The sequence below is a fragment of the Bicyclus anynana genome, chromosome Z (assembly GCF_947172395.1).
Source record: "Bicyclus anynana chromosome Z, ilBicAnyn1.1, whole genome shotgun sequence".
In the NCBI taxonomy this organism is placed as follows: domain Eukaryota; kingdom Metazoa; phylum Arthropoda; class Insecta; order Lepidoptera; family Nymphalidae; genus Bicyclus; species Bicyclus anynana.
In genome coordinates, this window is record NC_069110.1 from 3,060,697 (window position 1) to 3,084,664 (window position 23,968).

The window sequence follows — 23,968 nt, forward strand, 5'->3', positions numbered from 1 at the left end:
AAGACTACTTGAAGAAAAAGTTTCCAGAAAACTTGAAACACTTTTGAGGAGGGGCAAGATGGACAATTAAAGAAAGTTTTTTAAACTGCATTGAATGTTATATGTTGTAAGAACATGTGGAGCAGGGGAGGTGAGTGTTTATGCATTCTAAAGGGATTTTCAAAAGGGAAATTCCCTAAACCAATTCACAAGGTCACAAGTACTAAGTAATAATCACTATCGCTGCTACCCTCCCTACTTATTAATGGAATCAAAAAAAGTATTTTAATCATGCAAAAAAGGATGATAAAAGCGAAATCATAATTGAAATGGGTTACATTTAATGTTACGCTTAATATCTAATATCGGTCATCAATAATTTTCATTTTTTTCAAATACGCCTTGGCCAAAATAATTAAAGCCCACGCAGTAAAAATGAAAAAGAGGTAGAAAATCGCACTACACGAGAACATCCAAAAGATAATATAGCCGATACAGATCCATATAATGAGTACATGCGACCCGAGGCAGCGAAGCGACAGTCGCGCGGGTAGATCTTCGCTGATTAAGCATGGTAGGTGTCTAGAGTCCTTTCCATATTGACGAATGGTTATCGGTTTCTGTAATAGTTCCCGAGCTACGTATCCCCAAAAATCGTTTCTGGCCCACAGTCTTGAAAATTCTTCTCCATACTGAAATCGAAGAAATAATGCTTACTAATACTAAATCAGCCGTAACAGTGTATTAACCTCTGACCTCGATTCGGAAGCCATACGTTCGAATTAGAAAAATTAACGGCGAAGGAAAACATCGTGAGGAAATCGTAAGAATTATCATAATTCTCTGCGTGTGTGAAGTCTGCCAATCCGCATTGGGCCAGCATGGTGGACTATCGGCCTAACCCCTCTCATTCTAAGAGGAGACTCGAGCTCAGCAGTGAGCCGAATATGGGTTGATGACGACGACGTTTGAATCCGTAGTCGTAGCTGTTCCAAATACGAAATTCAAAAAGTAATAAATACATTCTCGAGTCAGTAGGACACGAACCGTCGCATCAGTAACTTTCAATATTATTCAAGAAAAATGACGTCTTTTGTTTTTAAATGTTTTAAAAACTGTTCTCAAAAAGTAAACAAATAGGATGGATTATTTTTGTATTGGTTATTATTGATTAATTATTATTATATTATTATACGTAATTGGAGTTAGTGTTAAATTTTTAAATACAAATTATGAAATAAGTTATTATAAGCGGATGTCAAGGAGATTTTTGTTTTCTTTATGGATTTGACTCAAGTTTAACCAGCTTCTTTAACCACTCTGGTTATTCTGTGGTCTTAATATATTTATTCTTTACGTTCAACAAATACTCACCAACTCATTTAACCTGGTAGATAATTGATACAGCATTCTCACTAAAGTTGTGTTCTCATATGACATAATTGGCACAATATCTGGGTTACCCATATACCGTATTTCACTCGGTTTAATACGCATCTGAAAAAAATATATAATAATAAAAAAAAAACAAATAAATAATTTAAATAACCAATCACCATCAAAACGAGATGTTCTAATATGTTGTCTCTTTACAACAACCAAGTGAAATATAATGATTTATTTATTTTGCTATCATCCGCGAAAATTCGGCGAAGCCATGCGACAACGTCACCCAGGTCCGACAAAATACTCTCTACGTACGTTTCACCCCGAAACCGGAGCATCCTCAGGAGATGTTGACTCTACAACGTGCAATTGCAATTGCGGGGTGAAACGTACGTAGAGAGTATTTTGTCGGACCTGGGTGACGTTGTCGCATGGGTTCGCCGAATTTTCGCGGATGATAGCAAAATAAATAAATCATTATATAATCATGATGAACTTCCGCAAAGTAACGCCTGCTTCTATCCAATAACCAAGTGAAACTTTGACCGCCTCCGTGGCGCAGTGGTATGCGCGGTGGTATTACAAGACGGAGGTCCTGGGTTCGATCCCCGGCTGGGCCGATTGAGGTATTCTTAATTGGTCCAGGTCTGGCTGGTGGGAGGCTTCGGCCGTGGCTAGTTACCACCCTGCCGGTAAAGACGTACTGCCAAGCGATTTAGCGTTCCGGTACGATGTCGTGCAGAAGCCGAAAGTGTGGATTTTCACCCTCCTCCTAACAAGTTAGCCCGCTTCCATCTTAGACTGCATCATCACTTACCATCAGGTGAGATTGTAGTCAAGGGCTAACTTGTAAAAAAAATAAAAAAAAAACTTCTTAACACGTTGACTGCCAGGGTCATTTTTAAAAAATTTTTCGTCCAGGCCAGCGTCAGCCACATTAATAAAAAAAAATTTAAAAAGAAATATTCAAAGAAACATGACTCCTTGAAAAACGATATTTAATTTTATTTATAATAAATTTGTTTTATTTTTCTTTGCCTGACATTTTTGTGTTTGTTTGCGTTCCTTTTTAACCCTGTTTTTATAAAGTGGCCTGAACGGAAAATTTACTGTCACCCATATATGGATGACAGAGCAGTCAACGTGTTAAGATGTTAGTTGAAGATTTTTGCCATTTGGTAATAATTTGATACAAATGATGCCTTTATGATACTATACCTTTTGATTTATGTGACGTAGAAAGTTATTTGAATTAGCATAGGATGAATGTTCAACAGAATCGTCAAACAATTCGGCTTCATATGGCAGCAGCATATTTTCATCCAACTGAAACAAAAGTTTTATAGATCTTTTTTGAAAGTGAACACTTCGTTAGCGCATAAGACGATTTCTTTTTCTTTCCTTATAGTAGAGGAGCCGAAGAGGGGATTTTTTGCAGTTACTCGAGCGCGGCAGATAAACATAAGGGACTATACCTTACACTTTGTCGAGTACCTCCACCGAGTATGACCCCTTAATATTGGTGAGTACGTTTAGGGCAACCAAAAAAAAACTAACTTCATAAATACTCAACCAGCACGTCAGATTAAGATAAGGTAGGTGAGTTGATAGCTAAAAACTGCATATTTCGAAAATCTGACGATTTGAGCGTAACGTAATGGAATGGGAGGGTTTCAAAGTTACAAAATTAAACCCTTATATTTTAGTGCTCGAGGTACGAGTGCGATTAATTTTTTACTTATTTTTAAGGAAATAATCTCCTAATTAATCGCTAAAATTTTCTTACAATTTTAGTAAGCCAAAGTAATAAAAATTGTTTTTAAAGTCTGTAGTTTTTTTTCCACCGCTAAAAGCGGAAAAGTAAATAACCATTTATTCTTCCTATAATTGAATCTACCAAATGTAATCGGTCTCAATGACGCTTGAGTAACTGCAAATTTAGCATCCCGGGCTCCCCAACTATTATGTTGATAAGAATAATCAAGAGATAGTTTTATTTGCAAATGACACATCACATGTTTAAAATGAATAGTGGAGAAGTCAATAACGAAAGAAAGAAAGAAAAAACGTTTATTTTAAAATTGTGCCACACACCACAATGCCGAAGCACCGAAGCAGCGTCCGATGCCTCAACCACCTGAGCAAGGCAAGACCAAACTTAAGTAGTAAAAGCATCAAACACCACACTGTCATGTTTGGCACAACCTTGAAAAAGGTATCTCATAGGCTCAGCATTTTGCTGCATGATCCAACCAATTGCTGGAGCATGCAGCACTGATGTTCAGCTGATACCCTCATGACGATGTAAACAACTCTCTCAATAAAGCAGTACATTGGTTTGGTTTGTACTCATTGATAATAAAACAAAATGCATAAAATTTACATTACATAACGTTCAACAAGTAAAAACCAATGGTAAGCTTCATCATAATCATCATTATCAACCCATATTCGGCTCGAGTCTCCTCTCAGAATCAGGGGTTAGGCTGTCCAGTCCACCATGCTGGCACAATGCGCATTGGCAGACCTAGAGAATTAAGAAAATTCTCTGGTTTGCAGGTTCCCTCAGGATGATTTTTTTTACAGTTTGAGACACTTGATTTAATGCACGTGTCTCAAACGTGTTAAGCTTATTTATGAGGAATTAGATCTGGTTGCTCCCACTGTTTTTCTTAAAATTACGTTAGATGCTAAGCTGACTGTAATTAATCTATCAAACAAATTTAGTTCAGCTGCATACCCGGTTAATAGAATTCGTCATATGACTGACATAGACACTGCTGGACTGTTGTACTTTAGCTACTTTCACAGCATTGTCATATGGTATTTTACTATGGGGTAATAATGCTGCTGATATTGATACTCGTATTTGTACTGCAGAAGAGAGCTGTTCGTGCGATATATAAAATAAAAGCCCTAAAAGGTCGTTAAGGGAAAAATGTATGTAAAAATGTATGTAATACTTGTGATGACTTACCCCAAAAATCGATACAAAATAATTAACACAATTTGTCAAGTAGTTGGGAATTTTTTGACATTCTTGTAACATCTGTGTGTCTTCAATAGTGCAGCCCACCACGACCCACTTTTTAACTGCATGCCAAAATCCTGTACATGAAAAAGAATCAATTTAGTTAACAGAAAAACAACGAAAGGGCATGTCCTAATTTTGTATGGAAGCTGGGCTTTTATTCCGAGTGTCAACAAAGCAGAACAAATTATTATCTAAGCCCTACATTTTATCTTAAAAAAAAAAGATAAAATGTAGGGCTTAAAACCCAAAATAAATAAAATTTTGGAATCCGCATTTTTTTAATTAATTAAATAAAATGTATTTTTTTGCTATGGTCAGGTCACGTGATCTTTGTAGTTTTAGAAGCGTTAGCGATCGTAGAATGAGAATCGACCTGTCACTTGGTTAAAAGGGCAGTTTAAACGAGGAAAAACTACGACCAGTAAGGACTCACGCCCGGGACGTCCTACGAGCAGTAACAACAACAGAACAAATGGTTGATAAAATTTAAAAAAGAAGTTGATAAAATTATTTCATCCGATCGTCATGTTACTGTTCGTTTTATAGCTGATGAAGTAAATTATTATTTGAACATAATACGACTATTTGAGCATGAAAAAAGTGTAAGTATGCACCTGACCTCGCTCTTAATGATTTTTATCTCTTTCCACGACTAAAGGAGTACCTCAGAGGTCAGAAAATTAATGAATGAGGAATTTTATGTTAAAAAAAAAGATATGCCAAGTGTATACTCGTAAAAGATAACTACGTTGAAAAATAAAATATCATTTAGTAAAAGTTAACTGCATATTCGTCATTTTCACTATTTAATGAACACCGTAGTACCTGCATGAAAAATATGCATTCAAGTAACGAAAATTTGGTCAAAATCTGATCAGTATTTAGAAAAAATCGCAGATATACAGGTCGAATAAATAAAAATTAAAATACAAAAAACTTTTTTCGTGGGTCGGTCGAAAGTTAAGGTGCTATTAAGCTATGGAATGCACTCCCAGTCGACATTCGGAAATCCAAATCCCTTGACATGTTTAAAAAATCCGTTAAGACATATTATCTTAGTCACTAGTTACATATTTTATTTTATTAGAATATTTATCATACGACATAATGATATATTTATATATTAGTTTATTTTATGATATTTATAATTATTATATAATTTGTGTATTATGGTTTATGTATTAGTGTGTAGTTATTTGTATGTATGTATATGTACAATATTATTACGTACACACCACCTACAGTTGTCCTAATAAGTTCCTAAGCCTAAGGTTGCCTGGAAGAGATCGCTACTAAGCGATAAGGCCGCCTTTTGTATTCTACTTTTTCTTGTGTTTCTGTTTTGCTTGTTTTCTTTTATTTTTGTGGTGTACAAATAAAGTGTATTAAAAAAAAAAAGTTAATTAAAAAAAAACTTATATTAGTTACTGACCTTGAGATTCTTGATTTAATTTGGCAGTCAAGTCCTCTATGTTTTTATCAGCCGTGCGTTTGGAGGCGTGGATCCGTTTTACAAATTCCAACATAAACTCTCGTTTGTTATCACTCCAGATAGGATCATAGTCATACGTGACTGACATGTTAAACACTGAGAAAGCTTGTTTAGCTATTGAAACCCATTTCTTGAGAGCGACCCCGTTATATGTGAAACTGGAACCAACGCACATTGGCAGTCACGTGGAATAATGCAAATAGAATTCGCTTTTGTCATTTTTAGTTTTGAACACTCCGTACCCAGAGGCGTGTCCTAAACGAACACATCTATAGTATAAAAATCAATCAATCAATCAATCAATCGATCAATTTATTTCTTTGCAGATACTTGCATTATTTATACAGGTGGTCGGTAGATGTAGATGGTAAATGTATCTTGCCAATTAGGCATGCAAATTATTTATTAAGTATTTAATGATTCAAATGACAATTTCACCATTTAAAATTTACATCTTTACAATTAAAATATGTATGAAAATAACAATAATATTAACTTAAATACTCATTTACACTGTAGAATGCCTGTTGAGTTAGGTATTTATATAAATTATTTTTAAAGCAATTTATATATAGCAATTAAATGATTTTTTATCGAAAATTTTCATTTGTTACTAATCTTTTGTTTTTTCGAGAAAATTTAATGTTAAAAGAAAATAGACTTTAATAGAGCTCATATAGAGTAAATTTTAGTTTGTACTTAACTTGTTTAATCCAAGAAAACAGTGCTATAGTACTAAAGTTTACTCTATGTAACCGTTAAAGACCATTTTTTCACAAACACATAAGCGTACGTCTTCATATATGAGGATTAGCGTTCTATGTTCTGAGGGCAATCAACTAGTGGTGTAAATAAACCACTTACAACCTACAACTTGGAAAGAAAAAACCAGCGGTTCCAGGGGCAGTGAAACCTGTAGGTCTAAGATATCTCGAGACATATACAGGTGCTAACATGACACGAGGCGCTAACATTACGATTAACAACATAATCTCGTGAAGTAAAATGGAGAAAATACAACCAATAGCGATGCAACCGGAAATAATAAAATCTCTTTCATTGCGTTGGTACCAAAGAGATGAGACTGCCAACTGGGTCCGCCGCCATTGGTAGATTTTCTCTTCATTTGGTCGCATGTTAGTGTCTAAGCTAAAATGCGATGAGTGAAGAGAAATATAGACAAAATTTCGTCCAATGGCGTCGGAGTTGTCCCAGTCTCAGCTCTTTCGTAGTCAACGCAATGGAAGAAATTTCCGGTCCCACGGCGCTGGGATCGAACCACCACCCCGCGGTGATGAGTCTGGCTGCCTTTAACTTTGAGCTATTGAGGCTCTCTCTCTCATTAATCACCCGGAAACCATATTTTTTTCCGAAAAAAAGTAGCCAATGTGATAAACCACAGAATTCCGATTGGGTAGAATTTTGAAATTATATTATTTTTAATATTTTTTTTTGTACACATACCAATTTTTAAAAATTAACTTGAAAAATGAAAGACTTTCCATACAAACTCTTTCTATTTTTATTTTTGCATGTTTATCTTCTATATATAACAAAACATACTTATAACAAACCTGCTAATCTATATTATAAAAGCGAAAGTAAGTCTGTTACCTTTTCACTGCTAAACTGATTTTAATGAAATTTTGTATAGAGTTAAAATAAACTTTGGAGCAAAACATAGGCTACTATTTTACCGGAATAATTAACGGAATAAAAAAAATCATCCCATGTACGAATCTTAGATAGATAGATAGCGAATTCTTTCACATATTAATTTAAATACAATTATGCTGTAACTGGTAACACAATATGTACATGACTCACTCAAAGTTTCTGTTTATTTAGTAGGTAAAAATTATTGTTTATTAGGTAAGTTACAAAACAATCTTTTTTTAATTAATTTAGGTTACCTTTGGTTTAAACTAGAGTTATTATGACTGTAGTCAGGACTTCCAGAAACATCAATGATTGCTCTTTCAATGTTCATCAAAATTGGCGCTAAGTGTGGTTGAGAAAACACCTGTAACAAAGTGTTCATATCCATCATTATTACCAACCTGTATTCGGCTCACTGCTGAGCTCGTGTCTCCTCGCAGATTGAGAGGGGTTAGGCCAAAAGTCCACCACGCTGGCGTAATGCGAATTGGCAGACTTCACACACAGACAATTAAGAAAATTTTAAGGTATGCAGGTTACCTCACGGTTCAACTTCAACGTTTGATGTGGACACAACTAAAAATTTGGAGGTGCATGCCACGGACCGGATTCGAACCCACACCCTCCAGAATCGGAGGCAGAGGTCATATAAATACTTATGTAATATTTATACTTATACACACCCAGACACTGAAAAACACCCCATGTTCAACACACAAATATTTTCCACTTGCGGGACTCGAACCCACATACGTGGATGCAGGAAGCAGGATCACTACCCAATGCGCCACGTGGCCGATATATTGGAAGTGCAGACAAAGTTTCGAGCGTTCACCTTAGTATTTCTAAAGTACTTACTTTTCCCAGTCTGAACAGCATAACAGCGTTTTTATAAGTTGAGATATCAAGGTTCATAAATCTAGGTATAACCATTTGAAATATACATGTGTATGATGGGAAGTTCTCAGCGACGAATTGTGTAAAACTTTCGTCAAAAGCATTGTCATTAGCACCTTCCTGGTCTCTTTGAGTGTTTGGGAATCTGCGAAACATCAGTTAAATGTCACAAAGTGATTTCAATGTGAAACATTCCAAAACCCTGAAGTTATTAAGAGTTCTGCTACATTGCTTTCATACGAAAATTAAGATATAAGTTAGTGAAAAAAATTAAAATGAAATTTTTTGCTAAAATATCGCTTTACAATTAGTGTAAAGAGAAATTTTAGCAACAAATTTCATTAACACTAAACTTATATCTCTTAATTCAGGGTCCACAAAACTATTGCTGTGGACCCTGAATTAAGTTTGAAAATTCTGTATCTCAGGCTCCTCGCTCTTCCTGCTTAGGATAAAACTGCTATTTCAACAATCATAAGGAATACAGGATTATCAGAAATTAAGACTAACGTACATATGCAGTCTAATTAGTTTATATTAGTTAGTCTAATTTCTATTAATCTATATGTATATTATTATTATTTATTATTAATTAATTAAGAAAGTGTGTATGTCTGTGTCTATGTGTGGGTGTGCGTGTGTGTGCGTCTGTATTTCAGCGTGATTCCAATATGCCTTTGTTCCAAATAACAATTTACTTTATCTCAACATATCTTATGTGGCACAAGTACATATATTTTGTGTATGTCTGTGCAATATATAGCTCCTGCGCTGTTGGACCAGTCAGAATATGTTTTTAGTAGGAAACTTATTTTGGGGGGAAGGGTTTTAGGTGTGTGAATAACAAATAAACCAATCTAAAGACAGCATTATTTGGGAGACCAGTATGTTGAAAATCATTTGTGACACTTGCTGTATATCCTTCTTCTATATGGAACGAAAAATTTACCTGTACTGATTTGTAGCGTAGTCGGTATATCTCCAGGGTTGTATGAGACTCAGCCACAGTTCCAACACAAGCCTGAACGAATCGTCCAATGGCCACGTCATAACTAAATCTTTTACATAATGAAATCCTCGTGAGCACATGATCTGGCTTGCATATTTCCTCAGAGCACAATATGCTGTAGGGTCGTTGTTGTATTGCGCAGAGAATGAATGGATGTGTTTAACCAAAACCCTTACTATCCTTACTCGTTCAGGACTAGATGATATTGTTGGATAATTCCTTTGATACATCTAAAAAAAATTTAAATGTTTATTTTTCATTCCATGAATTCATCATAGAGTGGTAGAAAGAAAAACACTGAGCATTTCTAGGGAAAACCACCTTAAACTCAAGTTATAATTAACTGTATAATATATAATATATAAATAATAAACTGTATAAGTAAACTGTACTGTAATATTTGTGATTTTTAAAAAATTACAAAAACAAAAACGTAACAATTGGACGTGTCTTTAGTCGATTCAGTATCTCTGCAACGACCTGAGCACAGCCCAGGTTTCCACCGAATCGAAGATTTATTTCACAAACACTGAGCACGGCTGGTTATATTCTTCGAACTTCTTTACAATCTTTCGCAAGGTATAAATGTGGTCTATGTTGCTAAAGCCTTTTTGGAAACCGGCACCACAGTTTTTTACCAAGGCATTGTGTCCTTGTGAATGACTGAATTGGTCGACCACTGAAGGACTTTGAGTATTCTTTTCCATCCGCTTTCAGAGTTCTGTTGTAATTCCGTCTTCACCTGGTGTCTTGTTATTCTTAAGTTGTTTGAGAGCCATACTAATCTCGTATTGGCTGACGTCCGAGATATCTTCGGTATAGTGACGGGTTAATTTGGCTCTAGTCTCTTTAGCCAAATTTTCAACAGGCTTTTGAGTAGTGGTGTACGACTGTCCGTAGAACTTCTAGACCTCACCCAAGATATCTGGTTTGAAAGAAATGAGTTTACCCTGATCGGTCTTCAAACGCGTCAACTGTCTTCGCCCAATAGACATAACTCTCCACATCCCCGATTATTCTCTATTGCGGTCTTGATTCGATTTTTGTAGTCAAGCTTGTAAACAATAGTAGATTGTTATAAAAGGGGCTAAAAAGACCCATTATATACGACGTATTTTTAGGGCCTGAGACGTAAGTCGAGGGCCGCCTAAATAGAAACCGAGTATATAATGGGTTTAGCCCCGCGTGTTACACTCTGCTTTTCACTACGATTGCGAGAAAATAAAATAGTTTACTTCAATATTCAATGATTTATTTAATTGAAAATTAAATGTACAAAGTCTACAATTTTGGATATTATGGGAGATGCTTTTACCCGGTAACATAATTTCCGACTACTGTGAAGATGAATAACGAGTATATGACGTAAACGTGGGAGATAATAGTTTAAAAAACTCCTTTCGTAAGTGAATCCATTTGTTGTTGTTTTCTTCACTTATTAAATTTTTCGTAGGTAAGTATTTAAGTAAATGCGTCTGGACTTTGATGGTAACAGATTGAAAATTTCATCCATCTCCAAATTAGGATCACCATTCTCAGTAGATGAAGACACCAATAAAAATTAATGTTGAAATATATGAAAGTTACGGTCACAAATTTACAATTATTATATTATTTACAATTCTTTTCTGAAATAAATCAAGTATGTATTATTTGTTTTTTTAAATTCTCGCTTTTTAATCTTATTTTTTTCACATGAGAAAAAGGCAAAGGTACTTCACCGTAAAGGATGTCCCATGTCTTCAATAAAAATTAAATAAAAAAATGAACGCATTCCACAGACAAGAACGCTGCATTTATTTCCAATTTAAAGTTTTTTATTTATTTTTCAAAACAATCAGAGCCTTACCAATAATGATTCAATTTTCGAATAAAACCTCCTCCGTTTTATAGTAGGCTAGTACTCGTAACAGACAAGAATTAAAAAAAAACAAAATTACTTTAGCCCCTAGAGGCTAATATGCTTGTTTAGCCCCGCTGTGGAGTGGTAATATGACAGTGTTTTTGAGCAAGAGTAGTGAAAAATAATATACGCTTAGATTTGCAGGGAATAAGTACTAACGAGTTATTTTGTAACCAATCTGTTATACTCTGAAGGTCGCTATTAAAACTGCCAGATGATACTCATGTTGTTCGAAATAACAATATACCTGCAAATCATCAGCTTATAGGTAGGTAAAAAAGAATATTTATGTATATATACATATATATTATATAATAGGAACAATAGAAAAAAGTCTTACTGGAAGATTAGTATTGTCGGGTTCTACACTCATCCAGATGTCGACAAATATTTGTAAAACTGTCTCAGATCTCCAGATCTCATACCTAGATTGTGTATGAGGTATGGTAGGGCGTTGGTTACTGGGGCCAAATAAGTCTGATTTAATTAGTAATGAAGGTGAGCATAAAGGTCTAAAACAAAAAAGAAGGTAATATTACTGTGCTAGTTTACATACAAAAATAGGTGTCTCAAATCAGATGCAGCTCGAGTTGCAGCAAGGTACTAAGATAACTGGTATATATCTTTCCAATTACGAGGGCTGGTATTTATGTATCCGAAATAAAATAAAATAACTATCATTTCCTTCTAATTATGCGCTACATAGGTACATATGATCGATACACTTTTGGATTCGATGAAAACAATTTTCAAAGCACTTTTTTCCATTCTGAAGGCGGTATCTCCAAATCATGATTTTATAATGCCTCAACGTTTTTATTTCGGGTTCAAAGTTGACCATGTAATTTATTCTTTACGGTTGGAAATAAAAATAAGTCGTTGAGTGTCAAATAAGGGCTTTATTATGGATGACCCGTAAACACGTACACTTCAGGTGAAACGCTTGAAATGCTCAGCGCATTTCAAATCATTGTCATGTTGAAACACTTGCATTGTCATGTTGAATAATGATTTTGCGTTGTCGGTTGCTCTTCCTAATTTCTTTTTCAAAATCTTCTGGCAAACAAATGGTCGTGTACCAATCCGAAATAAATGATTTACGATTTTTTAGTGGTACAGTAGCCACATGAACAGCTACGAGTATTTGTTGATTGTTGCTTCGGGGTCATATGCATAAATCACAGGCATGGCACAAGAGCGTGGTGGTTCTGTTCTTCAGATTTCTGAACATACCCTGACCTGACCCATCTCGTTGTTGAGTCTTGTCTACAAGTTGTTCTTGAGAGTCATCATGAATCGTCTCGCTTGTAGGTTTAACGACTTACAGCCTCCCGAACAAGCCGGTTTTCGAAAAGGCTTTAGTACCATAGACCACATCCATAAGCTGCAGGGTATACAAAATACCGAAGAGTATAACCAGCCACTTTGCTTGGGGTTTGTGGATGATGAGGAAGCATTCGGAAACCTGGGCTGTGCTAAGGTCTTTGCAGAGATGCCAGATCGACTTCATGTACATCCAAGGTTTGAAGTGTTTGTATGATAGCGTCGCTATGTCAGTCCGTATAGAGGATCAGATTACTAGGCCAATCCAATTTTAAATCCAATCCGCCTGCAATGAGGAGTGTCATAGGGAGCTATTTAACGCCGCATTGGAAGACGTCTTAAGCATCTGCACTGAAACGGATTTGGCGTCAACATCAATGGTAGTACATCACGCAATTACGCTTTACCGTCGAGGTAGTCATTACGGCAGACTCTGGATGACCCTAGCACCATGCTCAACGTAATTAATAAATTCGGTGTTCTACAAAATATATTTCGGGTAGTGCTCTCAGGAACTGTTCGATCTTGTGCCACCTTCGCCGTTCTACCACAGGACTGCGAGGCATCGTAGAGATTTGCACTGCTACGTCGTCGATATTCCTCGGACGCGCACTAAGCGGTTTAGTTCCTCTTTCCATATACGCACTGCAAAGATTTGGAATGCTCTTCCAGCTTCCGTTTTCTCCACCACCTACAATATCTTCAAGTCAAGAGTAAATAGGCATCTTCTAGGTAAGCGCGTTCCACCATAGGCTGCATCATCTATTACCATCAGGTGTGATTGCAGCTAAGAGCAGCTTTATACAAAATAAAAAAAATTAAAAAGATGTAGTGGCCAGTTTCGGATTCTTAAATAACAGCCCTTGTATAATAAACCTGTACAGTCTTGCTGACTCTCAAGCCCTGCTTTACCTCCTTTTATTTACATATTGTGTTCTTCTCCAAGTTCTAAAATATATTCAAATCGATTCAGCATTTTAGTTGAGAGAATGTAAATTATTTATTTACGCATTTATAATAAATAATACCAGCCGACGCCCAGCGGATTGACTATTTTCCGTGAGAATACAGGGATAAAATATAGCCTATGTCACTCACAAGTAACGTGGCTATCCAGTGGTAAAAGAATTTTCATAATGACGATGACCTCATCCGAGTACAACACCACAAACTTTACTTCTATAAAATATTAGTATAGAAGTATAGATTAGTAATAGATACTTGTTAAATACAGACCTGTTCACAGTTTGGAGTGGAGGAACCAATGGAACTTTTCCTGTGTAGGATATGGTTGGTGTAACCTGCACATTGGGATCACAAGGAAGGAAATGCACAAGATAGTCACAAGACAGGGCGAAATACACACTATTCCAAATGCGCCAATCGTTACTCTGGTAATTATTTATCAAAAATAATGCAAAATTGATTATATAATAGTCAAATGGATCTGTACTTAATTATTAAGGATTATTAATACATTTATATATAATATCTTCAAAGTTCACTCATCACGAAATATCGAAAAACGCAACTAACAATAGAATAACTAATAGTTAGGAGATGTCCGCTAAGAACTGATTTCACGACATGGCCGGATTAAGAAGGTATAACGGAGTCCGATATTTATATATAAATACAGGACCTTGAAATTTTTTTTTATCAAGATGAATCACTGATGTTAATAAAAGAATTATACAACAACACATAAAGTATGTTAAAAGCAAAATAATGAAAGTAATGAAGTATTTATTTATAAATAGAAAACAAATTATAGAAACATTATAGCTACTGCTATACTAAAAGCAAACTTGATATAGAATGTTATCAACAAATAACAAACCAGTATAATAATTAAAGTAGTTTTAATTAACTTGTTTCTAATTAACGTCAATAAAACTGATTAATAAGCTAATTAATGACAATAAAACTGACAATATAACTGATTAATAAACTGATTATTAAGGTCAATTAGATATAGTTATTATATTTTGAATGAAACGTATGAAAACAATACAAAATTTGAAATAAGTTAGGTAGGAAATGACATGCGCTTTCTACCTTTATTTTTAATCTGTTTGTTGATAAGAAAGTCACTGGCCTTTAAGACACGGGCTTACCAAGTTTAAGGACCACAATGCCATTGTATTTCTATACTGATTATTTACAATAATTATTTCTTTCTTAAACATTCCACATTGAGTTTGACTTTAGTATAATAATGTTTATTTTTAAAATAAATAATTCTTCTTTCTTGTTACAAAAGGATACTCAATGCTAACGCTACAACATTCATTCCTTGATAATCCATTGTTATCAGTTCTGCATAGAACTGTGGACCTCTACCTCTCTCAAGAGTCATCTGCAGTTGTAACTGAAAACATAAGGAAAAATATATATAATTATATATATATATATATATAAAATCAATGCCACTTTTCGTTGTAATTTTAGAACTCGACAATGGGCTCACCTATCCAAACCAAATGTTCAAGCTTTGTTCGGACTATTTAGTGGATGGTTTAGGAGAAGTTTGCACAAAATCGGGTGAGCGGTGTAACAAATAAATTCTGGGGGTAAGGTAGGGTCAGGGTAGGGTGGGGGTAGGGTAAGGGTAGGTGGGGGGCAGGGCTTAGGTAAGGTAGGGTAGGGTAGGGGTAGGGTAGGGTAGGGTAGGGTAGGGTAGGGGTAGGGTAGGGTAGGGGTAGGGTTATGGTAGGAGTAGGAGTAGGGTAGTGAACGGTAGGGATATAGAAGAAGTGCACATAAGTCTGAGCAAAGCTTGACTGGGTCCGCTAGTAATATAAAAAAGCTTATTAAGCTTTATTATTAAGCTTAGTCTCCCCGTAGCTAGAGCTCAAAAAGGATTGACTACAACTAAAAGACAAATTCACTTTGTCAAAGCTCAAAATCGAATTCCTCTAGAATACCCTATTCAATCCTATGTTCTGCACCTGATTGGACTTTGTTAATGGATATGTATGAAAAGCTTCATAAAATCCCAGAGGATGTGAGGATCAATATTTCAAGATCTTGTTGAGCTTACTGTGCTGTGGGAGACTAACATTCCAAAGGATAAAAATTCACAGTATAAAAGTGAATAAATATTATGACCTAACAAATGAACTAACTAAAAATGGCTATGTAGTTAGTCTGTACGCCGTGAGATGATTACCAGCAAAATCTCTCTATAACTTGCTTAAAGACCTTGGCCTCTCTAGAAGTGCAGCTAGTTCTATATTAGAATGAGTATCCAAAGCTGCTTTAATAGGATCTTACCAAATTTGGCTAGGCAGGAAGAACAACATGTCAAATTGTCAAAGAATTACTTAACCCTACGTTCTTTGGTCACAAGCCCAGGACCATGCTCAGAGTTTTTCTCTCTACCACACGATGGACCGGGCACCCGGTTAATCCATGGAATACTAAGATATTTGTCTCTTATAAACATTATATTCCCAGATCAGGGCAACTTAGTACGATGGGGGAAAGCCACTTAAAATCTTGCTATACTTGTGCTGAGGCAATAGGAACAGCAAGGCACTTGTTGGTTGGATGCAAGGTGATCTTGGATAGGGGTCTTTACTCATGTCGTCACAATTGTGTACTCCAAATCGTAGGTGAAGCTATAAGCCTTTCAGTAGCTAGACCTTAAAAAGGATTGACTACAAATAAAAGGCAAATTAACTTTGTCAAAGCAGGTTCAATAACAAAATCATCTAGTAAGCCTTTCTCAATCCTAGGGTCTGCACGTAATTGGACTTTATTAATGAATATGTATGAGAAACATTATAAAGTCCCAGCGGATGTCGCTATTTCGACATCTAGACCATACATTTTCTTTTTGTCCAAACAAACTAAGCAAATAGTAGTTGTAGATCCTACTGTGCCGTGTAGTTAGACTGTACGCCGTAGAAGTAGGTGCGAGAGGACTACCAACAAAATCTCTCTATAACTTGCTTAAAGACCTTGGCCTCTCTAGAAGTGCAGCTAGTTATATATTAGAATGAGTATCCAAAGCTACTCTAATAGGATTTTATCAAATTTGGCTAGGCAGGGAGAACAACACGAGCGGAGAAGGGGAGTGTTGATCGATTGTCAAGGAATTCCTTAACCCTACATCCAGTAGTCACGAGTCCTGGGCTTTGCTCGGTGTTTTTCTCTCTACCGCGCAATGGACTCGGCACCTGCATGTTGAATCGGTGGAATGCCAAGATATTCGTCTCTCTGAACAAGTATGATGGCACCCGAAGGGTGAATCCATGGGATACTAAGATTAAATATTTTATTTTTTAACAAGTCTGTAACTATCACCTGTAACATTACTTAGTTGTAATAGTTTTTTCTATCACTTGTAATAGTATTTTTTTAAATAAAAGTTAACTGTACATTTTTTCTGATCCTCAGTTGGTATTCAAAATTTTACACATTATTAGTTCAGCTATTATATATAGCATTCAGCTATTGGACTATTGGCCTCACCCCTATCATTTTTAGAGGAGACTCAAGCTCAGCAGCGAGCCAAATATGGGATGATAATGATGAATGAGTAGTTCAAATAATCAGTTTTGGTTTTATTTTTGTATAGTTTTATATTTAAATGATAAGTTATATCCTAGTGAAACTGGATGCAGATTGATGTATATTAGGGAATGTATTTACAAATGATATGATGAATGTATTGTTTAAAAAACTGTAAAATTTAAGAGACAACAACCCAGATCCAACAGTAATATGTATGTATGTTTTACATTTTAAGATGTAACTCTGCAATGAAACTAAAAACTAAATCAATAATTCCCTTAGACTATGAAATTAGACAAAGTAACAATTGCTTCTATTCAATATTGATCTACATTATCGTACTGTTTAGTCTGTTTAAGTAACAATGGCAATACTAACTCACACATTCAAATAATGTTATTATAACTTTATAATTAAACTAGCAGACGCCTGCGACTTAGTCTGCCCATAATCTGGTAAATAGCAGTGATTGCCAAGCGGATATGATCTCTGCCTCTGATTCCAGAGGGTGTAGGTTCGAATCCATTCTCTGAGTGTGTGAAGTCTGCCAATCTGCATTGGGCCAGTGTGGTAGACTATTGGCCTAACCCCTCTTATTTTAAGAGGAGACTCGAGCTCAGCACTGTGATGAATATGGATTGATGATGATTATGAAGTCAAGCGGTTTTGGAGATTTCGTAACAGTTTATAGGTTGAAATATCTGAGAATCACTTACTGGTAAAATATTTAGTGGCAAATTATATTTCAGCCGACGATCTGCCAGCAGTTTATAACACAATCGAAACATTGGACCATGGGGTACTAAGAAATTCATCAACATTTCAAACTCATATCTATTTTTTTCATATGTAACTTGCCCTAATCCCCATCCATTTTGATTTGTAGGTGCAAATATATTGTATATTAGCTGGGGAAATAGAGCTTGTAAATCCTTGTAAGATCCTGTTTGGTCTATAATTATTTTCAATTCTTTAATTCTTTCCTGTAACGAGGAATTATGGTACCTGTGGAATTGACTCTGAAATCAATAATGAAATTTAGGTATATGATGAGTTTTAAAATGTTTTTCAATTCAATTCAATTCTTCTTTATGGCTTTCATTTGTGCCAACTGGGCACTGTTTATCTCGCCAGTGTCGAGTAGATGGAGGAGGCACGATGGAGATTGTTCGGTGAAGGCTGACAAATTTAATTTTGAGAATCTACTAAATAGTTAATATTAAATGATATTATTTTGTTAGTTCTTAACCTAAAACAACACAAATAACATATATTAATAAACAAAATATACAAACAATGTTACAATTGGATCTTATTACATTCTACATATTTACATAAAAATCTACAATATGGACTAAACACAAACATTAACAAACATTTAACACTTAAAGGACGAGGGACTTTTGGGGGAAGAACGTCATAGAGAGGATGAAGAAGTCTGGGACAGTTAAAAAGGAGATGAGTGACAGTGCCTTCATCCAAACCACACTCACAGATAGAGTTATCCCTAATCCGGAGCTTGTTTAGATGCACAGGTGTACATGAGTGACCAAGACGCAAACGGGAAATAGTTGTCAGAACCCAACGTTCAGTCATTTTTCGAAAGAAAAACCAGGGACGTCTTGGTATATTTGGCTGGATAGATGAATAATGTTTGCCTTTCACCAATTTTGATTCATTCCAGAAGGACTCCCAGGATCTATCCAGATAAGTTTTTGCCAGGGCAGTCAAGACTTGTGAAGAATTTTCAAAATGTTCAAGGGAGCCAGTTAGCACAGCAGCTTTTGCACATGAATCAACAGTCTCATTTCCAGGGATTCCGGAGTGACTTGGGATCCAAACAAGCAAGATGGATAATCCTCTTTGATAACTTGACAGCAGAGCTTGCCTGATCTTTAAGATAATGTGAAATCTTGATTTGCTTTTGAATGGGTTTTCTTTAATGGACAATAAACAACTTAAAGAGTCTGTACAAATAACCGTCTGTTGAATGTTATGGGACTGTGCAAACAGGACTGCTTCCAATATAGCAGTGGCTTCTCCTGTGAACACAGAAGACTCGGGAGGACATTTGAATTTCAATATTATCTTATACCTGGGAACCCAGCAGGCAGCACCAACACATCCATCTGGGGATAACTTTGATGCATCAGTATAAATATGCAGATGATTTGACCAATTTTGATTAATAATGGCTTGAAATTTAATGCTAGTATCTGGGGCTCCTTTAACTAGGCCAAGATTTGTGATGATAGGAGGGTTATATAAAAGAGCTTTATATGAGGTGGAAAAAAGTGGGTTACATTGGAATTTTGACATAGGATGAGGGAGGCTATTAAATTTCAAGAAGCTATCTAACAAATAGGAAGAGGAGTAACGACAGTGGGGAGTGCGGGACAATTGAGTTAATTTGGCCCAAAGAGGATGTGATGATAACTGTAACACTTTGTTAACATACCGGTCACAAAGATATTGGCGACGGATAGATAGAGGAGGATCAACACATTCTACCTGCAAGGCATTAGTGGGGGAAGATTTCATTGCTCCTAGAATAATTCTAAGGCATTTAAATTGAATTTTATTTAATTTTTCGCTACCTGCTTTGTTAAAAGGATCCATAACAAACAAACAGTAATCGATATGACTTCTAACTAGGGCATTGTATAATAATTTAAGTGAATATTGGTGAGCACCCCACCAGACCCCGGCAACTGCCCTTAAAACATTAATGCCCTTTTCACATTTTTTAACCACATATTCACAATGAGCCAATCCGTTCAGTCGATTATCTAAATAAATGCCCAGGAATTTGACATTATCTTCAAGGTTGATTGGTTGATCCTCAATACAAATTTGGAAGTCAGGGAGGGATCTTTTCCGGGTAAATCTCACTGCCTGACATTTGTCCACTGAAAGAGACAGACCATGGTCAGACAGCCACTGGTTTAGATAATACAAAGCAGAATTTAAGCGACAGGATACTTCTTCTATACTGCCTGAGCTATAATAGAGGACTATATCGTCAGCATATTGCAGAATGTTACAAAAACTGTTAACAGACAATTCCAGATCACAAGTATATATGCTATATAGCAGAGGGCTGAGAACAGAGCCTTGAGGAAGACCTTTCCAGACTAGCCGGGGGGGAAGAGAGGAAGACTGGTGTATAACCAGAATGGATCTGCCAAATAGCAGATTACATATGAGATGTACTATCCTTGGAGGAATACTCAGCTTGAGCAGTTTATGCCTGAGTACCGGAAGAAGGACATTATCATAGGCAGAAGCAATATCAAGGAAGACACCCACTAGGTACTCTCCTTTTGTAAAGGCTAAACGGATGTCTGTTGTCAATATGCTGAGGCTGTCTGTAGTACTCATACCCTTCCGAAATCCAAACTGCGAAGAGGGTAGAATATTTCTGCTTTCCACTATCCACTCCAATCTATTTTTAAGCAGGTGTTCTGTCACCTTAGCTAATGTAGATGACAAAGCTATGGGTCTGTAGGAATTTGAATTTAGAGGATCTTTACCGGGTTTGAGTAAGGGAATGACAATTTGGGATTTCCAGGAATCAGGGATAGAGCCAGATTCAAAACAATTATTAGGATTTAGCTTTGTCATTTAGATTAGTTAGGAAAGAGTAAGACACGCCATCTTCCCCTGGTGTTGTGTCTTTTAGACCACTGAGAGCCACTTAAGCTCAGAGAGTGAAAAGGGGGCATCCATTTCATCAGAGGTTGGAGCTGGCGTAGAAGTCAGAAATAAGTCCTCATTGGGGACAGAAGGTGGAGCCAGTTTGTTTGCAAAGTTGTCAAGCCAATCGGAGGGATTATTAGAAGTTCGGTCAACATGGTTAAGGGAACGGCGGAATCTTCTAATATTTGTCCAAACAATAGAGGAAGGAGAACGAGGACTAAGGGATTCACAGAAACCCATCCAGCCTAACTTTTTCTTTTTTGATACAACCCTTTTGGCTTTAGCATCGAGTTTTTGGTAGACTAAAAAATTTCTTAGGGACATACAAGACGAGTATGCCACCTCTGCAGAGGTTCTTTCCCTAAATAAATCACTGCATTCATCATCCCACCAGGGAGGTGAAAGCATGTGGTTTTTGGGAGGATGTTTTCTTGGGATATGTGAATCAGCCGAACATTTAAGACAATTTAGAAAAGATTCATAACAAATCAAAGTATTTTCATCCACCTCAAGACTTGGCAGGGAGTCAATCGTGCAGTCAACCGATTGGGCATATGCTGCCCAATTGGCTTTTTTAAGTTTATATTTTAAAAGAAGGTCATAGTTGGGGATGGGAAGGGATCTATTATTTAATGAGATTATGATAGGAAAATGGTCACTGCCATGGGTGGACGGCAGCACCCTCCAGTTCATTTGGGAAGCCAGGGTTGAGGAGCAGAGGGAAAGGTCCACTGCAGATTTTGGATTTTGACCAGGATATACTCGACGTGTAGGAGAACCATCATTGAGGATGCAAAGGTTAACATCGTCCAGTATATCTATATGTAGAGGACCAAACCCATCAGTGGCATGACACCCCCACATAGTGTGGTGAGTGTTGAAGTCACCCATGACTATGACCGGACTGGGAAGAGAAGATAGGATAGATTGGATTTCAGGAAAAACAGAAGAAGAAGGGTGAGGAATATACAGAGACACAAAAGAAATATCTAAAGAACGAACAGCCACAGCATTAAACTGTTGGCTGTGCGGAGGGAGAGGAATTTGGGAATAAGGAAGGGAGTGCCTTAGAAGGATGGCACTACCAGCACAACTGTCATCCCTGTCGTCCCGCAAGCAGGAGAAACCTGGAACCCGATTTTTTTTTTTTTTTTTTCTTTTACAAGTTAGCCCTTGACTACAATCTCACCTGATGGTAAGTGATGATGCAGTCTAAGGTGGAAGCGGGCTAACTTGTTAGGAGGAACGAATACGAGAACCTGGAATCAGCCATGTTTCCGAGACGGCAACAATGACAGGTTTGTGCAGATTTATAATGGAAATTAATTCGTGTTTTTTGGAACGTAGGCTTCTACAGTTCCATTGAAGTAGGGTTATTGGATCCATTATTGAGAATTTTGAAAAGTTGGGATAAGTTATGGGCAACGTTGGGCGGTAGGGGGATTTCGCTACAAGGAGCTATAATATTTACTAAAAATTCTGATAATATTTCTAAAATTCGACCCTGAGAAGGGACATCAACATTATTATTGTTGAGAGCGCAACCATTTGGTTGGAATGTGGAACATTCACCATCAATATTCTGATGAGCTCTTTTGTCATACCCTTTCCTCAGAGGTGCACGGGGTCGAGGGGAGCGGAATATTGTCTGGCGATATGAAGTTGTTGAGGGATGTTGAGGTCTGGAGGGAGTCCTAGGGGAAGAGGAAGGCATCTCTTTTGCTACCTCTGCATACAAGGTACGCACAGGGGGGAACTGAGACGCTGCTTCCATGTAAGATATATTATTTTGTGACATTACCAGTTTTATGGACTGCTGACGAGAGAATTCAGGGCAGTCCTTGTCTGTGGCAAAGTGTTTGCCAGAACAATATAAACAAGTAGATTCAGCCTGTGTAACAGGGCATGAATCACCTGAATGGGGTTGAGCACACCTGTAGCATCTCGCTTTGGATCTGCAAGCCAGTTTAATGTGGCCAAACCGACAACAGTTTTGGCACTGTATCGTGGGAAATTTGTACACTTCGACACGGAGAGAGGAGTAGTAGGAGTAGAGTCTTTCAGGGAGCATCTGCCCTCTGAAAGTTACTACAACAGTCTGGGTCGGCACCCATGTGGTTACACCCTCACTGGTGGTTTTCCTATTTAATCTTCTGGCCTTGCTCAACAAATTCGTCCATCGTCCATTCTATTGGTACACCTTTTACAAGACCCATCCTGGAAATGTTGTATGTCGGGATAATTGATTTGTATTTACATAATGTTAGTAATGGGTTAGTCAGAAAAGAGTTGGCACTCTGTGCCGAGCAAAATTCAACAATAATTTTGTTACGCCCTACATTTTTAATACCACCCTTAACAATAGAATCTATTTTATTTTTGTGCAGAAATTGGCCAAAAGTTATGGCTCTTAAAGAGGCACCAAACGATGGGTCAACTACATCACGTGACACTTGGACAATGAACGGACCTTTGTCATCTAAAGCGTATGATTTGGGGCCGTCGGAAAATGATGGGTGAACATATACATTTTGTATAGAAGGAATGGATTGGGAGTCATTGGGTTTTTTGGAGGATGGGACTTCTGCATCCTCTCCATGTCGTTTACGGGATGGACCCGGGTCTGGGGGCTTTGGAGGCGGATCTATGTCCATCCTTCAATTTTTAAAACTATAGCTACAATAAACTATAATAATTTACCACCACCAATAGAGTTAGTAATATCTTTAATATCAAATATTTAGACTGTGTAAAAACACAAAAAAGCGCCGAAAAATCACCGAAATCTCACTTACATTTGCGTCAACCAAGGTTACCCGTGAGCGAAAAAAACTAAAATGTTTTTATTGTAAAACCAATCTGAAGTAAAACTTACCATTATATCATGCACCATTTTCGTTTTTTCAATAATCATTTGCATTGTAACTGGAACATAAAAAATAATGAAAAAATTGCTCTCTTGATTTTGAATCAAGAGAGCAATTTTATTTGTTTTGATTTGAGCTACACTCTACAGGTTACAGGAAAAAGATGGGAAAAAGGAATTAATGAGTATTGATTTATTTT

General features: G+C 36.6%; 1 protein-coding gene across 1 annotated transcript; it reads right to left on the reverse strand.

Moving 5' to 3' along the window:
- LOC112043804 (sphingomyelin phosphodiesterase 4) lies at positions 1-23,968 on the reverse strand. Its single transcript, XM_052890626.1, has 13 exons — positions 23,778-23,968; positions 17,920-18,222; positions 14,951-15,053; positions 13,919-14,129; positions 11,700-11,871; positions 9,397-9,686; positions 8,409-8,592; positions 7,805-7,914; positions 5,832-6,049; positions 4,343-4,473; positions 2,584-2,691; positions 1,354-1,476; positions 1-671 (listed from the first exon to the last, which is right to left on the reverse strand). Exons 1-13 carry the CDS (start codon positions 23,820-23,822, stop codon positions 339-341), a joined length of 2,331 nt encoding a protein of 776 aa, XP_052746586.1. The 5' UTR covers positions 23,823-23,968; the 3' UTR covers positions 1-338.